This window comes from Schistocerca cancellata, chromosome 2, assembly GCF_023864275.1.
Source record: "Schistocerca cancellata isolate TAMUIC-IGC-003103 chromosome 2, iqSchCanc2.1, whole genome shotgun sequence".
In the NCBI taxonomy this organism is placed as follows: Eukaryota; Metazoa; Arthropoda; class Insecta; order Orthoptera; family Acrididae; genus Schistocerca; species Schistocerca cancellata.
The window spans coordinates 43,610,086-43,636,647 of record NC_064627.1 but is presented as its reverse complement, the minus strand read 5'-3'; the positions used below and the strand labels follow the sequence as shown (position 1 = coordinate 43,636,647).

The 26,562-nt window shown below is 40.4% G+C and overlaps 1 protein-coding gene across 1 annotated transcript in view; it reads right to left on the bottom strand.

The window, feature by feature from the left end:
• LOC126150576 (gustatory receptor for sugar taste 64e-like) overlaps positions 1 to 24,043 on the bottom strand; it is a 181,937-nt gene extending 157,894 nt beyond the window's left edge. Inside the window, exons 1-2 of the mRNA XM_049915885.1 lie at positions 23,998 to 24,043; positions 21,514 to 21,664 (exon numbers count right to left, since the gene is read on the bottom strand). Coding sequence (XP_049771842.1) covers positions 21,514 to 21,664; positions 23,998 to 24,043 — 197 coding nt within the window. The remainder of the gene's footprint in view (positions 1 to 21,513; positions 21,665 to 23,997) is intronic.
• Positions 24,044 to 26,562: the final 2,519 nt, after the last annotated feature.

Genomic DNA, 26,562 nt, shown 5'->3' with positions numbered 1-26,562 from the left:
GTGGCTACTTTGTTATAGTACTTATACAGGTAAATGCAACTAGGGCAGGTCAGTCAAACTACTTCTGTTATGAACACAATTAATAAATGTTCAAATCTACGTCTACTTCCTCAATACTAGCAAGTTTAATAAAAAAAGTATAGATCCGGCCCTTTTTCTGCGTCCAGCGTGCTGCTTTTATTTGTAGATCAAATAATACGACTGCGAGTATTTCTTCTCTTTTCCACGTTAAGTTGTTTCGTCGTAGTTCACATGAAACAAAGAGCAAAATTATTTTAACAACGTCCAAAAATGTGTCCTGTAACGGATTGGCCATTCTAATGAATTCTCTTACTACTTTGGTTTTGATGAAAGTCTATGTGTGTGTGCGCTATCTTGGTGTAATGTTTTGTCTGTACAGAAGTGTATCTGTCGCCTTTATCGCTCTCTCACCCTCACACACAATTCTGTACAATAAAGTCAAGGGCTTAGTTTTTCTTATCAGGCTTATTCATGCAAAGACAGACAAAAAAATTATACTAATGGGAGGATTCTGAGTAACTTCTAGAATTCCATTCGCTCTCTGTCTCTCTCTCTCTCTCTCTCTGTCCTTTATCTGTGTACAGTTCAAATATAAGTTACATGAAATCAGCCTAGTAGAATCTCTGGTGGAGCCCTTCGTCTTAATATTCAGCGGCTGGCTTGCTAGAAAAGATCTTTACATACGTTATTATTATTAAGCGCTGCATTCAGTTGGGAAAATCGATCTTTTGAACATTTCGTTCAGTTTACGACAGATCTAAAATTTCAGATGTGAACGAAGCCTTTTTGTACGATTTCAATAAAACTCAGAGATTGCAGGCTCTCTTCGTCACAGCTGAAACTTCCCAATTAATTACAGGGCCCAGACAATCATCAATGATTCAGACAGAGAACGCATTCGTCATTCACTCTAGAATAAAATGGTCACAAACCTTATTTCTGAGGAAAATTGTATATTGAATCCATTTCCGTACATGTTCCGTTTCCGTGGATTTTAAGTCTCATGCAATTTACTTTTACAAGTCCTTCTTTCTCTTTACCTACCACACTAGCGGCACAAACTTTCCTGTCTCGCTTTAGCGCGAAGAAGAGTAAATAAAAATCTCCTTTAGCAATCCGAAAATCTTCCAACCGATACTTTCCGAAGCTGTTCCTTTCTCTCTCTCCCTATAATGACCATGGAGCATACATCTCTGTACCTCTGTTGTTCCGAAGAATAAACGTACTAGAAAAATACCTTGGTGTCGACGAGCTGTCGGCGCATATATTACTAGAAAATCTGCTCAGATACTTTTCAAACGTAAATAAATGTGGATGATTTGATTGACCATTATTAATTATTGCGTGGTAGAGGGTAATTTTCCGTGGGGGGATTACAAAGATCCTTAGAAAACATGTAATTAGTATGAGAAAATAAAAGTTTTGGGAATCGAGCGACAAAGATTGGATTAACTTTTTAATGCATTCCAGGTCCATAGGATGGATTATCTTCATCCTCTGCAAACTCCTCCTCCAGCTTCCTCTTGTTCCTCCTCCTGTGTACTCTTGCTTGTATTTCTAGACTCTTTACAGCCCTGTCTGCAGCCCGAAGGCGTTTCTTGTCTAAAGCAAGCATCGCTCGTACCATGTTAGAACCTATCTTCATTCCCATATTTCTAAATACCTTGCACCTTACAATGTTGCCATCATTGAAAGTCGCAACAGCATCATACACACCAAAGTGAAGTGTTTCTATTCCAACAAATACAGTCTTGGGGATTCTCGACCATATAACACTATTTACACTTTCATTGGGGTTTTGAGTTTTTCCGTGAATACACTTTTTCAACAGTTCAGGTGCTGCTAAGTCTCTGAAAATAGGTTTAGCCACAACACATACTTTATCTCACATCACTAAAATGTACCTGATGAACACGGACGTTAATAATAACACCATTTGACAGCAGTTTAACAGCGCCACAGCGGGTCACGCCCATGTAGAACACATTTCAAAAAAAATTTAAAAATAGTTGTAGTCTTCGGAATTGAATAAATTATATATCTATTAAAAGGTAATAGTCTGCAGATTCAGAAAACGCAAAAAAGTAAAAATTGAACTTTTCATGATTTTGAGCCTTTCCGGAGCCCCTTAAGTTTTCCGTGATTTCCCTAAATCGTTTCAGGCAAATATGAGGACGGTTCCTTTGAAATAGGCCGATTTCCTTGCCCACCCTTCGTAACCCGAGGTTGTGCTCCGTCTCTGATGATCTCGTTGTGGACGGGACGTTAAACTTCAGTCTTTCTCCTTCCTTGCTTCTTTCCTTCTAATAATTAGAATTTGAAGTGATGTGTTAGAAGTGAAACAAGAATTTATGTTTTTTTTTTTTTTGGTTCAAAATGGTTCAAATGGCTCTGAGCACTATGGGACTTAACATCTGTTGTCATCAGTCCCCTAGAACTTAGAACTACTTAAACCTAACTAACCTAAGGACATCACACAACATCCATGCCCGAGGCAGGATTCGAACCTGCGACCGTAGCAGCCGCGCGGCTCCGGACTGAGCGCCTAGAACCGCTAGGCCACCGCGGCCGGCTATGTTTTTTTTTTCCGGAAGCTAAAGCACAAAGAATGGTAGAAGACGGAAAGAAATTTCGAACAAAATGTAGACGCCATAATCGCATTTCATTTTAGAAAGAACTTATCCAACAGCAAGAAAATCATTCTGGAAATAAGGAAACGGATTATGAAAGCGTTTTATTGGATATCTTACGGCGAGCGCAAACGCCCAGGGCACTCGGCACCTTTAAACACTCTGTCACTTGGAGGACAACCAGATCTCAGCTGCCTTTCCGAAGATCTCGCCATCACTCACGGTGGTTGGATCAAAAACGTCACAAGGGTCCCTGGTTCGGAAAGGAACGAGTCGAAAGCTGCAAGTGAAAGTCATTTGGGTACTTCTGACAGTGGAACATATGTACCGTTACCGTTAATGCTAAGAATATAGTATACGCAACTTTTAGAGGTGGTAGTGTGGACCAAAACAAGATAAAACGTCCGCTAAACGTGCTCTGAAATGCATACCTTAAGAGCTATGAGCTCTGGTTCTATACAGGAGATGCGTTTTAGACTAGCGAAGATGAGCAAGTGCTCGTACCTTCTCAGGTATGCATTTTAGAGCCCATGTTTACTGGACCTTTTTTCTTGCTTTGGTCCATACTACCACCTCTGAAAGTTGCCTACCCTACATTATCAGCAACAACGGTACCGGTATATGTGTTCCACTGTCACAGGTATCAAAACTGTTTTCGCTCGTAACTTTCGACTCCTTCGTTTCTGGTACACAGACCGTCACCTCAAATTGATACATTTATCCTTCACCTTCTTGAAAGTTAAAAACATCATCAATGGATCACCTTCTATATACATACACTATGTGATAAAAAGTATCCGGACACCTGCCTCAAAATGACTTACAAGTTCGTGGCACCCTCCATCGGTAATGCTGGAATTCAATATGGTGTCCGCCCACCCTTAGCCTTGATGACAGCTTCCACTCTCGCAGGCATACCTTCAGTCAGATGCTGAAAGGTTTCTTGGGGAATGGCAGACCATTCAGGTATCGATGTCGAACGGTGAGGCCGGGCACGAAGTCGGCGTTCCAAAACATCCCAAAGGTGTTCCATAGGATTCAGGTCAGGACTCTGTGCAGGCCAGTCCATTACAGGGAAGGTTGCATACATGGAAGAAGCCTGGAGATACTGACAGGTTTCAGATAGATTATATAATGGTAAGACAGAGATTTAGGAACCAGGTTGTAAACTGTAAGACATTTTCGAGGGCAGATGTGGACTCTGACCACAATCTATTGGTCCTGAACTGTAGATTAAAACTGAAGAAACTGCAAAAAGGTAGGAATTTAAGAAGATGGGACCTGGATAAACTGACTAAACCATAGGTTTTACACAGTTTCAGGGAGAGCGTAAGGGAACAATTGACAGGAACGGGGGAAAGGAATACAGCAGAAGAAGAATGGGTAGCTTTCAGGGATGAAGAAGTGAAGGCAGCAGAGGATGAAGTAGGTAAAAAGATGAGGGCTAATAGAAATCCTTGGGTAACACAAGAGTTATTGGAATTAATTGATGAAAGGAGAAAATATAAAAATGCAGTAAATGAAGCAGGCAAAAGGGAATACAAACGTCTCAATAATGAGATCGACAGGAAGTGCAAAACGGCTAAGCAGGGATGGCTAGATGACAAATGTAAGGATGTAGAGACTTATCTCACTAGCGGTGAGATAGGTACTGCCTACAGGAAAAATAAAGAGACCTTTGGAGAAAAGAGAACCACTTGCATGAATATCAAGAGCTCAGATGGAAACCTAGTTCTAAGCAAAGAAAGGAAAGCACAAAGGTGGAAGAAGTATATAGAGGGTCTATACAAGGGCAATGTTCTTGAGGTCAATATTATGGAAATGGATGAGGATGTAGATGAAGATGAAATCGGAGATATGATACTGCGCGAAGAGTTTGACAGAGCACTTAGTCTAAACAAGGCCCCGGGAGTAGACAACATTCCATTAGAACTACTGACGGCCTTGGGAGAGCCAGTCCTGACAAAACTCCACCATCTGGTGAGCAAGATGTACGAGACAGGCGAAATACCCTCAGACTTCAAGAAGAATATAATAATTCCAATCCTAAATAAAGCAGGTGTTGGCAGATGTGAAAATCACCGAACTATCAGATTTATAAATCACGGATGCAAAATAATAACACCAATTCTTTACAGACGAATGGAAAAAATGGTAGCAGCCGACCTCGGGGAAGATCAGTTTGGATTTCGTAGAAATATTGGAACACATGAGGCAATACTGACCCTACGACTTACCTTAGAAAATAGATTAAGGAAAGGCAAACCTACGTTTGTAGCATTTGTAGACTTAGAGAATGCTTTTGACAATGTTGGCTAGAATACTCTCTTTCAAATTCTGAAGGTGGCAGGGGTAAAATACAGGGAGCGAGAGGCTATTTACAATTTGTACAGAAGCCAGGTGGCAGTTATAAGAGTCGAGATGCATGAAAGGGAAGCAGTGATTGGGAAGGGAGTGAGTCAAGGTTGTAGCCTCTCCCCGATGTTATTCAATTTGTATATTGAGCAAGCAGCAAAGGAAACAAAAGAATAATTCGTAGTAGGTATTGAAACCCATGGAAACGAAATAAAAACTTTGAGGTTCGCCGATGACATTGTAATTTTGTCAGAGACAGCAAAGGACTTGGAAGAGCAGATGAACGGAATGAACAGTGTCTTGAAAGAAGGATATAAGATGAACATCAACAAAAGAAAAACTTGGATAATGGAATGTAGTCGAATTAAGTCTTGTGATGCTGAGGGAATTAGATTAGGAAATGAGACACTTAAAGTAGTAAAGGAGTTTTGCTATTTGGGGAGCAAAATAACAGATGATGGTCGAAGTAGAGAGGATATAAAATGTAGACTGGTAATGGGAAGGAAAGCGTTTCTGAAGAAAAATTTGTTAACATCGAGTATAGATTTAAGTGTCAGAAAGTCGTTTCTGAAAGTATTTGTATGGAGTGTAGCCCTTTATGGAAGTGAGACATGGACGATAAATATTTTGGACAAGAATAGAAGCTTTCGAAATGTGGTGCTACAGAAGAATGCTGAAGATTAGGAAGATAGTTCACATAGCTGATGTGGAGGTAGTGAATGGAATTTGGGGAGGAGTTTGTGGCACAACTTGACTATAAGAAGGGATCGGTTGGTAGGACGTGTTTTGAGGCATCAAGGGATCACCAATTTAATAATGGAGGGTAGCGTGGAGGGTAAAAATCGTAGAGGGAGACCAAGAGATGAATACGCTAAGCAGATTCAGAGGGATATAGGTTGTGTAGTTACTTGGAGATGAAGAAGTTTGCACAGGATAGAGTAGCATGGAGAGCTGCATCAAACCAGTCTCAGGACTGAAGACCACAACATTGCCGTATAACCACTCCGCCACAGGCCATGCATTATGAAAATGTGCTCAATCGTGTTGAAAGATACAATCGCCATCCCCTAATTACTCTTCAACAGTGGGAAGCAAGAAGGTGCTTAAACATCAACGTAGGCCTGTGCTGTGATAGTGCCACGTCAAACAACAAGGGATGCAAGCCCCCTCCATGAAAAACACGACCACACCACAACACCACCGAGTTTTACTATTGGTACTACACACGCTGGCAGATGACGTTCACCGGGCATTCCCTGTACCCACACCCTGCTATCGTATCGTCACATTGTGTACCATTATTAGTCACTCCACATATCGTTTTTCCACTGTTCTATCGTCCAATGTTTACGCTCCTTACACCAAGCGAGGCGGCGTTCGGCACTTACCAGAGTGATATGTGGCTTATGAACAGCCGCTCGACCATGAAATCCAAGTTTTCTCACCTCCCGCCTAACTGTCATAGTAACTGCACTGGATCCTGATGCAGTCTGGAATTCCTGTGTGATGGTCTGGATAGATGTCTGCCTATTACACATTCTACATCTACATCTACATCCATACTCCGCAAGCCACCTGACGGTGTGTGGCGGAGGGTACCTTCAGTACCTCTATCGGTTCTCCCTTCTATTCCAGTCTCGTATTGTTCGTGGAAAGAAGGATTGTCGGTATGCCTCTGTGTGGGCTCTAATCTCTCTGATTTTATCCTCATGGTCTCTTCGCGAGATATACGTAGGAGGGAGCAATATACTGCTTGACTCTTCGGTGAAGGTATGTTCTCGAAACTTTGACAAAAGCCCGTACCGAGCTACTGAGCGTCTCTCCTGCAGAGTCTTCCACTGGAGTTTATCTATCATCTCCGTAACGCTTTCGCGATTACTAAATGATCCTGTAACGAAGCGCGCTGCTCTCCGTTGGATCTTCTCTATGTCTTGTATCAACCCTATCTGATACGGATCCCACACTGCTGAGCAGTATTCAAGCAGTGGGCGAACAAGCGTACTGTAACCTACTTCCTTTGTTTTCGGATTGCATTTCCTTAGGATTCTTCCAATGAATCTCAGTCTGGCATCTGCTTTACCGACAATCAACATTATATGATCATTCCATTTTAAATCACTCCTAATGCGTACTCCCAGATAATTTATGGTATTAACTGCTTCCAGTTGCTGACCTGCTATTTTGTAGCTAAATGATAAAGGATCTATCTTTCTGTGTATTCGCAGCACATTACACTTGTCTACATTGAGATTCAGTTGCCATTCCCTGCACCATGCGTCAATTCGCTGCAGATCCTCCTGCATTTCAGTACAATTTTCCATTGTTACAACCTCTCGGTACACCACAGCATCATCTGCAAAAAGCCTCAGTGAACTTCCGATGTCATCCACCAGGTCATTTATGTATACTGCGAACAGCAACGGTCCTATGACACTCCCCTGCGGCACACCTGAAATTACTCTTACTTCGGAAGACTTCTCTCCATTGAGAATAACATGCTGCGTCCTGTTATCTAGGAACTCCTCAATCCAATCACACAATTGGTCTGATAGTCCATATGCTCTTACTTTGTTCAATAAACGACTGTGGGGAACTGTATCGAACGCCTTGCGGAAGTCGAGAAACACGGCATCTACCTGTGAACCCGTGTCTATGGCCCTCTGAGTCTCGTGGACGAATAGCGCGAGCTGGGTTTCACATGACCGTCTTTTTCGAAACCCATGCTGATTCCTACAGAGTAGATTTCTAGTCTCCAGAAAAGTCATTATACTCGAACACATTACGACCCTCTTCAACTGTCGGCAGTCTCTGTCAGTCAACAGACGAGATCCAGCTGTACGCTTTTGTGTTTTACGTTTCCCTTCGCGTTTCCACTTCACTATCACATCGGAAACAGTGGACCTAGGGATGTTTAGCAGTGTGGAAATCTCGCGTACAGACGTGTGATACAAGTTGTAAGAGGTCCGAGCAGATGTAATTTTATGTAAGAGGTCCGAGCAGATGTAATTTCGATGTATTGCTCATGCGCTGCCTGCGATATGCAAGGTATAGGAGAATCTCTGACCAGAGAGCAGTGTTGACTGCAGTAGGAACTGTGTAGCTGTAGCAGTAAGTTGTCGCTAGTCTGCAGTCTGCTCTGGTCTGGTATGGTGTATTGTGTTGGCTGGCCCGGTCGCGGTGCAGCGATGCCGGAGCCTGAGTGATATTGTACAAGGTAAAAAGCAGCCTCGCGCGTATGTAGTAATGTTATCTCAAGTCGCATGTAAATATCTTAAAACTTTCGTAATAATAATCTTCCTCATAAAAAGTAACTTTTAACAACCAGTCATTTCAATTTAAAGAATTTACTAATTTCTCCCATCCATGATCATCCCGAATACTGCAATAGAAACATCAGTTGCTTTCTTTCATAAATGACAGATAGGTCGGCCAGCATTGCACAGATCTGTGCCGGAAAAATTTATTGTAAGAGCAGATATATCCGGCGACTTCATTGAGGTAAGAATTTTTCCTTTTTTTACTCAGAATGATCTTTTAGGGCCATGACGCAACCCTGCTGTCGTCCAAAATTTAGCAGGTTAAATTCACAGTGAATTATTGAAAAGTCATAAGTGAGCAACAATTTAATTGAGAGGTTAGTTACATTGTTTTATTACTAGGTTACTGAATTTATTTTTTTATTGGGACGTTACACTGAATGTGAACGACATAATGATAATTTTTACTGTTGAGAGGTTTAGGAATTTTTCTGTTGTGAGGTTACGCTAAGTGTGAATGAATTTTGAGCTTGGATTAAATCAGAAAGAATTTTATGTGGGAGGTCAAATGAGAAAGAATTTTGTGGGGAGGTTACACTAAATTAGAATCATATTCATATTATTATTTAATTTTTAAAAAATTTTGAGGGGAGGTTACACTTGGCGACAACCGTCCAGGATCATATTTCTTTGTGAATCTCTGAGAAGTAGTCATATATCTGCTCTTATTTACTTAAATGTAGTTTGCATCTGGCGCAACGCATTTACTAATTTGTCACGCTTTCTTTCACAGATCATCGGCAATTTATTGCTCTTTGTTGTAATTGTATTTGTTCCATTTTTGCTTTGACTTTGTTTCATTTTGTGCTTAATTTTGATTTGTGAAAAATGCCGCGAAAACCTGTTAACAGAACATCGCGATGTGCAATGAGTGAAATAGCCGTCTCGAATAATTTGACCGATGATACTTGCGACACTCAGTGTAACAGTGATATCGTCTAATTACAGATAATCAGTGCCTACCGATCACTAGTAATGATTTTGATCCTAATGATGAACAAACAAATTCTATTATGTCCGCAGTAAATGTAACAATTGATGACGCGGCACGTTCCGATCCAATGAACGTTGCTCAGTTTGACACACCCGGTTTGCAAAATTTGAATTGTGAACAGATAAATTTTTTTCACGAAGATGAACAATGTAGTCAAAATACGTCAGATTTATTTGATTCCGAGGTAGTGACTAATAATGCACATCCAATTGGCGAACCTGTTCAAGAATCAGAGAATGACCAAATGGTTACACAAAACGCGACAAAAGCAGATACACCATCACACAGCACAGAGAATACAGTAGCTAATTTTGGCATGGATCGAGTTATAGCATTAATGCTACAACTTAATGAAAATCTCAAACAACAAATTAATGAACATAATGAAAAACAAGATAACAATTCCAAACAGTTGAATGAAAGTCTCAAACAGTCGAATGATAAGCAAGATAACAATTTCAAACAACTTAATGAACAGAACAAACAACTTAATGAAAAGATTACAGCCGTTGCCGCTCAATGTCATGATACTAAAAAACAATTACGTGAGGAAATTAAGGATGTCAGCAGAACTTTCACGCACACTGGATGCGAAAGTAGACGCGAAATTTGACCAACAGAACAACCAAATTGACGAACGTTTTAATCTCCACCTACAAAACAGTGAAACGCGTTACCGTAAATTTATACAGGAACAGAATAAAGTAAAGTAACAAGTCATGGAAACAATTACTGCACAGAGACAGGAAGATAAGCGTAAATTGTTTACGAAAGCAAAAACATACGTAGACAACAATTTTGCTACAGTATCAGACGAAATTAATACTATCAAACAGTTGAACACCGAATTGCATGATGAAATCTCCGATCTTAAAACAAAAACAGACACACACACATTAGACTTTCAGACAATGACCAACAGACTTGAAAAGTTGGAATTAATACAGGATCCGGAAGCCATCAAAGCACACGTTAATAAATTGAACAAAACCACACGTAAAATACAAAAACAAATTAATGCTTGTGATACTAAAAACGATGATCAGATAAAAGCACTGACTGAAAAATATGATGAAATGGCCAATCGTATTGACGTTATCGAAAGTAATAATGACACCAAATCAGACGATACTTCACCAGTTTCGTTTAATCAAACTCGCGAATTCCAATTTGCAGCAGACGACCAGTGAGATAGGTTCGTCCAATAATACATTACGTAGAAAATTGTCATCTTTACAGCACGAAGTGACGGAGATGAAAAATATTTCAGTCTTTAACACATCAGAGCATACGCCACTCTCCGAACATTTGTCAGACTCACACAGCCAGTATAATTTAGGTAATTTACAGAGAGTACGTGACTTACATTCCGAACAGTCACAGACAAACAGACTAGCATACAATCCTGAACCTGTTCAGACATTCAGAGACGATAATTTTGATTACAAACACTTTCTATCTGTTAGGAAATTTAAAGTGCTTAATAATGACAGAACACAGATTCACGCTTTGGACTGGATACGACAATTTGCTTTCACATTTTCATCAGCTTGGCCTGTAATGCAGAAACTAGAATTGGATTGGATACCACAACTTGCTTTTGAATTTTGACCAGCATTGCGTGTAATGCAGAAACCAAAATTTATTTGCAGCGCGTAATAGACCTCAGGGGATTCATTACACTTCGATGAATATGTGCCGTAGCGTGCACAGGGCCCCGAGCCATAGTAGAGTTATTTCATCTTTAGTTTTCTGAACTGCTGCCTTCTCTTCTACTATCCTTTATATCTATCAAAACAGCTCTTCAACTATCGGTCTATCTAGGATTAAGAATGAAGAAAGTTTTACCGAAAGTAACAGTTTTCATTAGGCGCTCCAGAAATGACAATCACGAGAACTTTAATACCAGACAAAAATTTAATCATCAGTATGTGTAAAATTATCAGCAACAGCAAACGCATTTTGGTAACAATAGAGGCTTTTCCCCACAACAGCAACAAAACCAGCCAGTTAGCATACCTAACCAACAATGTAGTCTGCAAGGTCAACCAAGATTTAATGTTCCGCCGCCTACGCGTATAGCGTCGGCTCCACCAAATAGTAACGCACAGCAACAAAGAAATAACTACGTACAGAAAACACATCATTTCAATTCCTATCGCAACGCGCCGTATAGTAATGATTATTATGACAGACGTAAATGTAATGAGCACAATTTTCAGCGTACGTTTAATAACAGTCGGTCTTACCAGCAGCAGAATCATCCGCAACAACAAATTATCATGAATGAACCAGACAGTAGATATCATCCCGAACGTAATACGTCAGGACTAAATAACAGAACAGTTCAAATAGTTGAAATGCCACAGCATCCTCCCGCAAATAACAGCACGTCAGAAAGAATTTGACTAGATACAGTACAGGTTGCATCTTCCAGCATCGCAGGCAATACTTTTGACACAGAGAATCTTGTTCACGAAAATGTTATTAGTTTTGACGACATCTGATACACACTTTTGCATGAAAGATAGAATCACAACGTATGTAGACGATATTCTTATTGCAGAAGCTAACTGGTTTGAACACAATTTGATTCTTGAACAACTGTTACGAACTTTTCGTGCACAAGGACTCACAGTTAATCTCAGTAAATCGCACTTTGGCAAAACTTCTATAAAATTTCTTGGACATGTAATTTCAGCAGAAGGCATTGCGCCTGACCCGGAAAAACTTCAAGCTTTACGTGACATTACTGTTCCTACGACGAAGAAACAACTACGCAGCTTTTTGGGTTTAATTAACTTTTTTCGTAAATTTATTCATTACTATGCTTTAGACACCCCTAGATTATGTCAAATGACGGGTAAAAACACTATTTGGTCCTGGGATAGCCAAGCGCAGCCTGAATTTGTCAATCTGAAACAAGCTTTGTTGAATGCACCACTTTTATCACATCCAGATCTTACTAGAAATTTTTCCATTGCGACCGACAGTTCTAACACCGCTTTAGGCGTACACATTTTTCAGGAAATTGAAGAAGACAGTACTACAGTAATTAAAAACATCGCCTTTGCGAGTCGCATTCTGTCACCTGCTGAACGCAATTATTCTGTTACAGAACTTGAAACATTATGTGTTGTATGGGCATTTACGAGATTTAGGCATTTTCTTTATGGAAGACATACGACCGTTTACACAGATCATAGAGCTATACAGATTTTGCTTTCCGCAAAATTTACACATGAGAGTTTAAGCAGATGGAAACTTTATTTACAGGAATTTAATTTTACAATTGTTCACATTCCCGGTACACAAAATGTTGTAGCAGACGCACTATCCCGTTCTCTCAGTAACAATCAGCAAGAGATCGCAACCAACTTCTGCCAAGCAAATTTTAGCGTCATGTATATTCAGCAAGTTGCATTTGAAAATTTCGTTTCGGTGTCATTACGAGACATAGCACAAGAGCAGAGTAAAGACAGCGTATGGAAAGAAATTAAACACCTTTGGCAAGATAGGAATAATGTTACCATTAGAAACCATTACACTGTACGCAATAATATTCTGTTTCGCCGCTCTCACCCTGACAGCAACAATTGGTTACTATGTATTCCTGACGAGCTTGTTAACAAATTAATTTTGTATACTCATTTAAGTTACGCACATTATGGAGCCAGAAAATGTTTTCTTATACTGAGACAGAACTGTTATTTTGCCAATATGGAGAAACGTATTCGACGAGTTTTAGCGTCATGTAAAATCTGCCAGAAAGCTAAGTCAGATACGACTTCACATATTCCTCCATTACATCCAATTGTACCTGTTAAATTGAGACACATGGCCGCTGTAGACATTTTTGGTCCGATTCCCAGATCTAATAGAGGTTTTTGCTACATCTTTGTCGCTGTTGAACTCACTTCAGAATTTGTTACCTTCACTCCGTTACGCAAAGCTACTGCTAAATCTGTTTCGAATGCATTTGTAAAACATTTTTTATTCCATGTAGGGCATGTATTGAAAGTAATTTCCGACAGTGGATCACAGTTTCAATCTGCTATATGGACACGTATGTTACGAACAACAAACATTTCTCCGATTTATATATCCAAGTATCACGCTTCTTCGAACCCTTGTGAACGACTAATGAAAGAAATTGGTAAACTATGTAGAATATACTGCTATAAAAAACATATTGATTGGGACACACACATACTGTCATTCCAGGATGTAATTAACTCGATACCAAATGAATCTACTATGCTATCTCCGACTGTTATACTAAAGAATGTTGAACCACCTAACAAAATTAAAGAATTAGTATCATTTCCTACATCTCGTCGACTACGACACCATGAAATAATTGACATTGCGCTGAACAACATCAAACGTGCCGCAGAGCGCCGGAGAAGACAGCAAAAACAGGTTTGTACACGCCATGACTTTCACATTGGACAGAAGATATTAGTACGCACGCATTATTTATCCAACAGAGGAAAGAGTAGATGCAGTAAATTTGAGCTTCTATATGCAGGTCCATACAGAATTCGCAGCATTCCTCACCCCAATGTAGTACACGTCGAAACTCTGAGAACCAGAAAAAGTAAAGGCAATCACCATGTCTCCAATATTAAACCCTTTATTGAATGAACGTACTTTATGATTTATCACACTGTAATGCCATTTTCTGATTTTTTATGACCAATGATGCAATTATATTTATGTGACTACTTACTGATAACTATCATATTTTTTCTTGGCAAGTGCCCGGCAAGGTAAGGTTAGCAGGTCGCTTTTCTTGCCGTTACACATCAGACCGTGCACATTTTTCCAGATAAACTTTCATATTTTATGACCACCTAAGCAATTATATTTATGTGACTACTTACTGATGATTATCATATTTTTTCTTGGCAAGTGCCCAGCAAGGTAAGGTTAGCAAGTCGCTTTTCTTGTCGTTACACATCAGACCATGCACATTTTTCCAGATAAACTTACATATTTTATGACCAATTATGCAATTCTATCTAGTGACATATTAATTTTATCAAATTCTATCTCCATTAAAGTCTTCAACTCTCGCCTCTATCAACTACACAACATACAAGCTGAACACAAAGAAAGTCATTTCTTGTCGTTATATATCAGACCGTGCACATTTTCCATTTTTCGTGTATGTATGATTGTTTTCCTGTTTTGTCTAACAAACACCAGTTGACTTTGACATTTTGCCTTATGATATCTCAACAGCTTGACTATTTTACATTTCTTGCTACTAAATTATGATACTCTGTGTACTTTTTTTTTTTTTTTTTTTTGCACCTGAACACTCGCTATGTTTTTAACATAATACGTTTTCTGTCATGCTATGCTGTACGCTTAATTTTATCACTAGAAACCAGTTTTTATTTAATGGGTATATGATATAAATGCAAGATATTAATCCTTATTCATCATTTTCAGAAAGCAATAACGTGTAAAAGAAATAAATAAAACAAACCACAGTGGATTACTATGAAATGGGAATTTCACCTTCGGAATTAACGAAAGAAGATGCAATACCTTGTCATGAAGAGTAAATGGATCAGAATTAACAAGCATTAACAAGAATATACTATACACATCGTATGATAGCAGTCTTAACTAATTATTTTTCTTTCAGAATACGAGGCGATTGATGCAGGCTGTCAGACAGAACTACACATCTTAGTTTTAGTGATGAAATATGCTAGAAATAAGAAACTCTATACTATGAATAGTTGTATGAAGTAAATGGTAATATGAATAATGAAGTGTCTTTTTGCAGATGATAATGAATGATGATGAATAGTGATGAAGAATAGGCTAATATGAATAATGAAGTTTTTCTTTGCAGGTGATGATAGTGATGAATTTTACATGGCCACTTAACGCACCACTTTTAAGTTTTTCTTTGCAGATGAGAATAATGATGAAGTTTATATATTTACTGTTAGTTAAGAAATGCTATGTAGTTATTTAAGTATTTGTTGCAGTTCGTTTTGACAGTATGCCTTATATCGTATGGTATAATGACTGAATGTTTTGGAAAGGACAACTAGAGTACATACATATTGAGTACACGTTTCATTACCTGTTAATTCGAAGTTCACTACTTTTCTGCATAATATGCATTTCTTCTTTCAGCTTAATAATCCATTTTGTATTTTTTCCAGGAGAAGCTATTCATGAAATTAATATGCTATAAGCAGTTAATTATTAAACCTGTTCTAGTACCTGCATTTTTTTACCCATTTGTGTGTGTCATTCATGAATGTGATCACATACACTCTACTTGTTTCATAACCTTGCTACAGCTGACTCACGACGAATGACGTTACTAATCCTTATTTGCAGCAATAAGTCAAAAGCAAATATTTTCATGCCCCAGCAATTAATTATCGATCCCAACGCAATGCATTGCTGGCACACAAAAAAAAATGTATTACCAGTCCCAAATAATGCTACTAGTTTAAGAGATATTTATAGTACTAAATATAATGCAGATTTGTCAGATGTATTGAATCCATTATATCTATGTATTATTGGACCACAGAACTTGAGTAATAGTTATAGTGTGTTACATTTTAAATATGTCCTATGTCACTTAAATGATGAGTTCTGAGTAATATTGAATGATGTTTTGTAATAATGCATAAATACTACGCCAATAATTTCTGTAAATAATATTTTCGTTATACTCTATAAACGCTATGCCAATAATAAACTCTCATTTTTAATGATGACTTCTGAATAATACTGAATAATGTTTTATAAAACGATATGAATACTTTGTAACTGGCCAATGAGTGCCAATAATGATTTTAAATATGTCATATGTCACTTGAATGATGAAAAATGTTTTGTAATATTCAATACTTGCTATATGTTTAGTAACTGGCCAATGAATGCCACTGTTTCTTATATTTTAAAATTGTCTTATGTCACTTACATGCTATTATATGTGAATACCAGTAGCTTGATGCTACACTCATTAGCTCCTGTTTTGAATGATGACTTCTGATGGTTTGTAACTGGCCAATGAGTGCCAATGATTACTATAACTAGATGAATTATGTTAATGCTATGCCATTAATTAACTCTTGCTTTGAATTATGGCTTCCGAATAATGCATAAAAATGGTTTGTAACTGGCCAATGAGTGCCAATGATTACTATAATGAGATGAATTATGTTAATGCTATGCCATTAATTAACTCTTGCTTTGAATGATGACATCTGAATAATGCATACAAATGGTTTGTAACTGGCCAATGAGTGCCAATGATTACTATAACTAGATGAAATATGTAAATGGTATGCCATTAATTAACTTTTGCTTTGAATGTTCACTTCTGAATAATGCATAAAAATGGTTTGTAACTGGCCAAAGAGTGCCAATATTTAGTGTAATCAGATGACTCATGAATATTGTTCTGTAATACTCCATACATAGTACAGAAATTTTGTAGTAACTAGGCAATGAGTACCAACAATTACTCAAATCGGTTGATAGACTAGTGTAATTCTCTATGATGACTAGCATAAGACTTAATGTCCTTCACCTTCTGACCTAATTACCAGAAATTACTGCAATATCCGTTTGTCCTGTCTATCCTTATGATCATGGAGCACCGTATTTGGTTTTTGCACTAATTCTACGTTGGTGAAAGAGTGTGGTGTTGACACATCATGCTGTCCACCACCTTCAACGATGGAGATGTTATTATGGTCCCACTGTTTGGTGTACCTAATGTACTACCAAAATGATAACATTGAATATTAATACGACATTTCAGTGTCTTGGCTACACTGATTAATACTTCAGGGAAGAGAACTTCAGATTGTCTCACTTGGTGTTGTGCTTCTGTAGAAAGATATGGACTTTAAGTGCAGCTACGTGCAACCTACTGTGCTACAACCATGATGCAATCCTTCCCTTTCCTTTCCTAGTTCTTGTAAAATGGTAGAGAAATATACAGTGCATGTGCACTTTATGTCATTTATTAATATGTTTTGTACTCATTGCGTATCCTAGTTCTTGTAAAATGCTAAAAGAAATATATACAGTGCGTGTGGACTTTATGTCATTTGTTAATATGATTTGTACTCATTGCGTATACATTTTGTCATTGCTTGATATGTTCTGTACTACAGTGCGTATGCACTTTATGTCATTTGTTAATATGTTTTGTACTCATTGCGTATATATTTTGTCATTGCTTGATATGTTCTGTACTACAGTGCGTATGCACTTTATGTCATTTGTTAATACGTTTTGTACTCATTGCGTATACATTTTGTCTTTTCTTGATATGTTCTGTACTCACTGCATGTGCACTCTATTTCATTTTATGTTCTGCACTTATAAATATGTATATACTCTGTGACTGTAAACTTAGTTAATTAAGAAAAATTTGTTGCTCATTTGCCCCCCCCCCCCCAGTGGAGGGTTATGTAAGAGGTCCGAGCAGATGTAATTTCGATGTATTGCTCATGCGCTGCCTGCGATATGCAAGGTATAGGAGAATCTCTGACCAGAGAGCAGTGTTGACTGCAGTAGGAACTGTGTAGCTGTAGCAGTAAGTTGTTGCTAGTCTGGAGTCTGCTCTGGTCTGGTATGGTGTATTGTGTTGGCTGGCCCGGTCGCGGTGCAGCGATGCCGGAGCCTGAGTATTATTGTACAAGGTAAAAAGCGGCCTCGCACATATGTAGTAATGTTATCTCAAGTAAAAATATTTTAAATATTTTAAAACTCTCGTAATAATAATCTTCCTCATAAAAAGTAACTTTTAACAACCATTCATTTCAGTTTAAAGAATTTACTAATTTCTCCCATCCATGATCATCCCGATTATTGCAATAGAAACATCAGTTGCTTTCTTTCATAAATGACAGATAGGTCGGCCAGCATTGCACAGATCTGTGCCGGAAAAATTTATTGTAAGAGCAGATATATCCGGCTACTTCATTGAGGTAAGAATTTTTCCTTTTTTTATTCAGAATGATCTTTCAGGGTCATGATGCAGCACTGCTGTCGTCCAAAATTTATCAGGTTAAATTCACAGTGAATTATTGAAAAGTTATAAGTGAGCAACAATTTAATTGAGAGGTTAGTTACATTGTTTTATTACTAGGTTACTGAATTTATTTTTTTATTGGGACGTTACACTGAATGTGAACGACATAATGATAGTTTTTACTGTTGAGAGGTTTAGGAATTTTTCTGTTGTGAGGTTACGCTAAGTGTGAATGAATTTTGAGCTTGGATTAAATCAGAAAGAATTTTGTGTGGGAGGTCAAATGAGAAAGAATTTTGTGGGGAGGTTACACTAAATTAGAATCATATTCATATTATTATTATTTTTTTATTTTGTGGGGAGGTTACAAAGTGACACCCAGTCACCTGACCACGTTCGAAGTCCTTGAGTTCCACGGAGCGCCCCTGGTTGCTCTCTCACGATGTCTAATGATTACTGAGGTCGCTGATATTCAGTACCTGGCAGTAGGTGGCAGCACAATGCACCTAATATGAAAAACGTATGTTTTTGGGGGTGTCCGGATACTTTTGATAACATAATGTACGTGATTGAAGGTGTTGTTTCTTACGCGCACGTCGTGATATTTACTACCATTCGTTCCCATCCTCTTCAAGAAAGAGAAATCAAATATATCTGTCAAGACGTATAATGTTCTCCGTAACGTTGTTGAACATGGGTATAGCGGGAGCACGAGCACCTGCACTTCAGCAGGGATTCCCTCACTGCTTTTCTTGTCGAGACTGTAGCAACACGTTTTATGTTGGAAGTATGTATTAAGAGTCTATGCTGTGGACTCTACATGGTGATTGCAGCGTAGGGGCTCAAGCTCGCCGAAGAACGTTTCTGAGGTCGTCAGCTAACATATGAACAACAGTTTCTAATGCTTTTTTTTTTCCTCTGTCGATATACAGTACTATGCAGTTTCCTCCACAGAATCGTTGGGCTCATATCGCTGCACACGATGAAACGAGGGTGACTCATATGGGCATTGCGTACGCATTGCTTAATCTCCATCGCACAAGTTGCTATATTCTTCGTAGCATTCAGGCGTCGGAATGGTCTTGAGATGTTTGCCAACAGCATCTCTATCGTCCATCACTTGACGGAACTTATTAGTCAACCACAGAATGGAACCACCATCAATCGGATAGTTTGTGCGTGTATTGTAAGGTCATGGGTTTAAGAGGATGCTCACTAAGTTCGTGAATTTTTACCATTTATTGTTGGCTTGCTAGTTATGAGCTGCCGTTGAGTTTCTGCATAACACACAGTACGTCACGATCTATATGTATAATTTTGCTACAAGTTGTACGGCGTGATTTAATCTTTAGCGGCTGTGATGAGTACACCACAAACAATAGATGATGTGGTGAGAGTCCAGGACCCACCATCTGACAGATACGTTTTAGTTTGTCAATCATCACGGGTGCGATTACGTCGATGAGGGTGAAGCAGTGCTTCATGTCGTGTAGGGGTGCTGTTTTTCCATGTAGTTTTCAAAAGTAATCATATTTTAATCATCTCAATATGATATACGATGTATAGGTCTGTAAACATCACGAACACACTACACAGACTTGTATCAAGTGAAATTCGTTACTGATAGGCGCAGCACTGTTTCTGTTCTTCATTGTTGGCTGTCGGTTGTTAAACGGATTTCAACACCTGTGAGCTGGCCGAAGTGGCCGAGCGGTTCTAGGCGCTACAGTTTGGAACCGCGCGACCGCTACGGTCGCAGGTTCGAATCCTGCCTCGGGCATGAATGTGTGTAATGTCCTTAGGTTAGTTAGGTTTAAGTAGTTCTAAGTTCTATGGGACTGATGACCTCAGAAGTTAAGCCCCATAGTGCTCAGAGCCATTTGAACCATTTTTCAACACCTATGACAGTGGAAGACCGGTGTGGGAAAGGGTATGGGATGGCCGTTTGAAGCGCTATCGAAACCAGTTACAGGTCGGGTAGAGTCCGCTTTTCCGTTAGACACAGCACTAAAATTTAATACGATGTTATAAATGAGAGACCTGTCACACATACTATGTACACTGATTGCTGGTTTAGTCAAAAACCAAAGATTCAGGCTATTTTGCTATTTCATCGCTGGTCGCTGTACTGCGAAAAGTATTGACTAACTTTTACGTTTCTTTCCAGTGAGCTTAGAATATGAGCCATGTAGTCCCCCAGAATTTGGCCTTCTGCGTGATTGTACACGCTCCATACTTGCTAGTCCATCTGTTTCAACGAGACAAACACAACATTACTACTTAGGCAAAAAAACTGTTCAAACAAACTTATTTCGCAAAAAAGGTTAGCCTTTGACTTGGTACCAACGTCGTCTCCATAAGAGATCAACAAATTTTCACCTTAAGACACAAAGGAATTACAGACATTAGCTGCGAGTTGACATTACTTTAAGTCAATGGAGAAAGTTGAAAACTTTTGCCAGACGGGGATTCGATCCCGTGTCTCCCGCTTACGAGGCAGATGCTCTGAGCACTGAGTCATCCGGACACAGTGTTGAGTGCATCTGCACAGACTACCCCAGCACGTCTCCCGTCAGACCCAAATTCTCATCTTATCCATACACTACTAACGTAGTGCCCGTTGCCCATTACCCTCATTACTCGCAACATTTCGCCAGTTCCCGTAAGACTTCGATCCAGGTGTGCATCTGCAATGAAGAGATACGTCCGAAAGAACAGACACGCGATGCGGCCAATGATCTGCTCCGTGCAGCTGTAACGACCACTTTAGCCGGATGGCGTAGTGGTGAGAGCACCTGCCTAATAAACAGGAGACCTGGATTCGAATACCGGTCCGGCACAAATTTTCGAGTTTTCCCATTGATCTCAATCAACGCCCATTCGCATCCAGTGTTTGTAATTCCTTTTTGTCTTACTGCTGGATCAAAATGGTGTCTGTTCTTTCGGACATGTGGCTTTTTAAGTGGCTGTGTGCTCTGATAAGAACATTTTCGAAAATAAAGAGGCGAAAATATGCGCTATAGTTACAACCGTGTGAGGCAGTGTGGATGAGTAACATGTACCGCGCAATCATTCACGAAGCAAGGATGCCACTGTCAATAGTTTCAGTGAACGTAAAGTTGGAAAAACGAAACGAACTAGGGTGCTCGGCTGGCGCGTTACCTCAGTGAGTGGGGGGAGGGATCCCGCACGCCGTGCACGGGCATGATGGCGAAGCACTGCGCCATGGCCAGCACCCAGCTGACCGCGCGGTGGAACGAGTCGGCCTCGCTCGCGCCGGCGGACTTGATGGGCGTGGCCCACGTCTTGTGGCCTGGTGGCAGACAACACGCACTGCTCACCGCCTCTGCAACTGCTTAAGTACACACTAAACAATACAGTGAAATACACCCCGTCCGTCCAGAATGCTTCGAGACTGGAGTAATACAAAATAGAGAACAGTTAAGATGGTGGTTTTAATGCTTCTGGTGTTCTACACAGGCTCCATTTGAGTACAACGCACAGAACGTTCATTCAACCTTGCGAAACTGATGGAAATGTTCTTCTCTGGGATGTTGTTCAGCTGGCTTGAATACCGGTTGGTCGACAAAGTGTTCACCCTTCACGTGAATGTCATGTCATGTGTTCGTATTCGTAACATAAAGTCTAGTCACTCCTAATCTACACTACTGGCCATTAAAATTGCTACACCACGAAGATGACGTGGTAAAGACGCGAAATTTAACCGACAGGAAGAAAATGCTATGATATGCAAATGATTAGCTTTTCAGAGCTATCACGCAAGGTTGGTACCGGTGGCGACACCTGCAACGTGCTGATATGAGGAAAGTTTGCAACCGATTTCTCATACACGAACAGCAGTTGACCGGCGTTGCCTAGTGAAACATTGTTGCGATGCCTCATGTAAAGAGGAGAAATGTGTACCATCACGTTTCTGGCTTTGATTAAGGTCGGATTGTAGCCTATCGCGATTGCGGTTTATCGTATCGCGACATTGCTGCTCGCGTTGGTCGAAACCCAATGACTGTTAGCAGAATATGGAATCGGTGGGTTCAGGAGTGTCATACGGAACGCCGTGCTGGATCCCAGTGGCCTCGTATCACTAGCAGTCGAGATGACAGGCATCTTATCCGCATGGCTGTAACGGATCGTGCAGCCACGTCTCTATCCCTGAGTCAACAGATGGGGACGTTGGTAAGACAACAACCATCTGCATGAACAGTTGGATGACGTTTGCAGCAGCGTGGACTATCAGCTCGGAGACCAAGGCTGCGGGTACCATTGATGCTGCATTACAGACAGGTGTGCCTGCGATGGTGTACTCAAGGACGAACCTGGGTGCACGAATGGAAAAACGTCATTTTTCCGGATGAATCCAGGTTCTGTTTACAGCATCTTGATGGTCGCACCTGTGTTTGGCGACATCGTGGCGAATGGACATTGGGAGGGTGTATTCATCATCGCCATACTGGCGTGTCACCCAGCGTTATGGTATGGGGTGCCATTGTTTACACGTCTCGGTCACCTTTTGTTCGCATTGACGACGCTCCGAACAGTGTACATTACATTTCAAATGTGTTACGACCCGTGGCTCTAGCCTTCATTCGATCGCTGCGAAACCCTACATTTCAGCAGGATAATGCACGACCGCATGTTGTAGGTCCTGCACGGGCCTTTCTGGATACAGAAAATTTTTCACTGCTGCCCTGGCCAGCACATTCTCCAGATCTCTCACCAACTGAAAACGTCTGGTCAATGGCGGCTGAGCAACTGACTCGTCACAATACGCTAGTCACTACTCTTGATGAACTGAGGTATCGTGTTGAAGCTGCATGGGCAGCTGTACCTGTACACGCCATCCAAGCTCTGTTCGACTCAATGCCCAGGTGTATCAAGGCCGTTATTACGGCCAGAAGTGGTTGTTCTGGGTACTAATTTCTCAGGATCTATGCATCCAAATTGCGTGAAAATGTAATCACATGTCAGTTCTAGTATAATGTATTTGTCCAATGAATACCCGTTTATCATCTGCATTTCTTCTTGGTATAACAATTTTAATGGCCAGTAGCGTATTTTCCCAGAAAATAACTGTTTGCGTTTTGCATTTCAATCAAATCGCGGCAGGTGCTCAACACGTCATTGTTTTCGTCCGATAGTCAAGATCTGCGGGACAAACTTTGTACACAATTTTCGCTTCCTCAAATCGTTCTAGACACTGTCTTGAACACCTTATTTGGAGATGTTGCTCCATTGCGATTTGTGGCGCAAGATCTTAGACATACTATAGTCACAAGTCCAGTGTTTAACATTACCTGCTCACAACTGATGGTCGAATGCACACCTGATTGTTTGCAATAGTTACTTCAAGTTGCCACGCCAGTTACTGTGCTGACGTCGCTTACAAAATTAGTCTCTGAACTTTTTGGACGGACAATGACGCGCATATTTTGTGCCGTTATGTCAATTTTTGAAACATTGTGAAAAGCCAGAATCACTCCCAGTCACCAGTCTTTCTCTGCACTGTACTTGAATATCGCGTACAAGCAAGTCTCTACTTCAGATTTCTCTTTTATCCATTTTTTTGCTATGAAACCATGTATAAAAGACTGATAATAATCGACAATACACATCAATCCGCAAACATACTTGAAAATATTTTCCGTGATGTTTCTTTAACATATGGTTTCGCCATCCACCCGTACATTAACGTACACTGACCTTGTTTAAGAGTAATATCCACTCGGTTTTACAGCCATGATCAACAGCACACTTGTATGCTATTGCTCTTACCAGAGGCAATAGGTTCAGATCAAAGTGATGGAAGACTTTTCATCAGCACAATTTGTTCTGCAAAAAGGCGGCTGATTGAGGCATACAGTTCCTAATCCCTATACTACGCATCGGTATCCTGAGATTAAAATCAGACATCTTCAATAAGTACTTGTGATAATGATGAAATAGTTCTCGGGCGAACGTTCAGATGTCAGTGTCCAATGGACACAATACTTCCGCGAACGATCGCATTCCCATGATCAGGCACAGGGCTTGTATCTTCTCCCATCCCCACCCTGATCTGTCGCTCTGTGTTCTGTCTTGTTAGGCTGCTGCAGTCTTGTGTTTTTGGTGTTCTTGGCAACGACGATGATGGGAACACTGGGTCTGACCTGGCGTCTATCAGATTCCCCGGCAGCCGTGGAACACTGCCTATCGGTACTACACAGAATGTAATACGACCGTAGTGACTTCCTGACACAGACGTCTAACTTTTGGGACTGTGTCATTAAACAGCATATCGAGTTTCAAAGAAAGGAACCACCGATCGATCATGACAGTGGATAGTTCTATCTAACGCCTGGGAACCCGAATTGAGTCTGATTAAGAAGGGGGAGGAGACGTCCCACAATGAATTGACCCCGGGGTCGGTCGGAGCAGTAGCAGAGACGTCGCCAGCACGCATCCCTGGGCGCGAACCTCGGACAGAGAGACCTGTCGGTGGGAGGAGGGGGCACGAGATGCTGGACGTCAGAGGGTTGAGGGGGGGGGGGGGATTGCGGAGTAGAAAATACAAAATCCTACGCCAGCTCCTATACTATCTGTTCATAAGCACACCTGATGATCACAGCATGGTCTTTTAGCGAAACATTGTGCCTGTTCCACACTGACCTCCAGCTGTTCAAGCGTGAAATACAGGGTGATTCAAAAAGAATACCACAACTTAAGGAATTTAAAACTCTGCAACGACAAAAGGCAGAGCTAAGCACTATCTGTCGGCGAATTAAGGGAGCTATAAAGTTTCATTTAGTTGTACATTTGTTCGCTTGAGGCGCTGTTGACTAGGCGTCAGCGTCAGTTGATGCTAAGATGGCGACCGCTCAACAGAAAGATTTTTGTGCTATTGAGTACGGCAGAAGTGAATCGATGACAGTTGTTCAGCGTGCATTTCGAACGAAGTATGGTGTTAAACCTCCTGGTAGGTGGTGTATTAAACGTTGGTATAAACAGTTTACAGAGAATGGGTGTTTGTGCAAAGGGAAAAGTTCTGGACGGCCGAGAACGAGTGATGAAAATGTAGCACGCATCCAGCAAGCATTTGTTCGCAGCCCAGGAAAATCGACTCGCAGAGCTAGCAGAGAGCTGCAAATTCCACAATCAACTGTATGGAGAGTCCTACGAAAAAGGCTAGTTATGAAACCTGAACGTCAACTACCCGAGGCGATGGATCGACCGCCAGGCAGCCCGTGACAGAGCACTTCATCACTGGCCTCCAAGAAGCCCTGATCTTACCCCCTGCGATTTTTTCTTATGGGGGTATGTTAAGGATATGGTGTTTCGGCCACCTCTCCCAGCCACCATTGATGATTTGAAACGAGAAATAACAGCAGCTATCCAAACTGTTACGCCTGATATGCTACAGAGAGTGTGGAACGAGTTGGAGTATCGGGTTGATATTGCTCGAGTGTCTGGAGTGGGCCATATTGAACATCTCTGAACTTGTTTTTGAGTGAAAAAAACCTTTTTAAATACTCTTTGTAATGATGTATAACAGAAGGTTATATTATGTTTCTTTCATTAAATACACATTTTTAAAGTTGTGGTATTCTTTTTGAATCACCCTGTATTTCGTCGTGAACTAAGTTGAGAGTAGTTGAAAAGTCATATTTGTGATACTGTTGGCAGCGATTCGTTCGTCAGACAGCGGTGTTAATCTCTACTGTCCACGACCTCACGACCTGTTACGTCTGTAATCCGCAAGCCACCGTGTAAGAGGTCCATGAATAAGGAATTTTTTTGCTAGCGCACTCGAGCAGATGTAATTTCGATGGAGTGCTCGCGCGCTGCCTGCGATATGTAAGGTATAAGAGAATCTCAGACCAGAGAGCAGTAGTAGCTGTAGCTCCGGCAGTAGGAGTGAGTAGCAGCTAGCAGTCGGGTGTGTGGAGTTGGCGGGACCGGTAGTGGGGACCGATGGCGATGCCTGAGCGATGTAGTATAAGGTAAAAAGCAGCTGCCGGCATATGTAGTTTGTTACAAGAAAATTTGCACTACTGTTATATCAAGTCCCATGTAAATGTTTCAAAAAATCTTTTAATAATATTCCTTTTTATAAAATTAACTTTTTGACAATCACTCGTCTGAATTTAAAGAATTTATTAATTTCTGCAATCTATGGCCATCCCGATTATCGTAAAGAAAAATCAGTCGTTTCCTTTT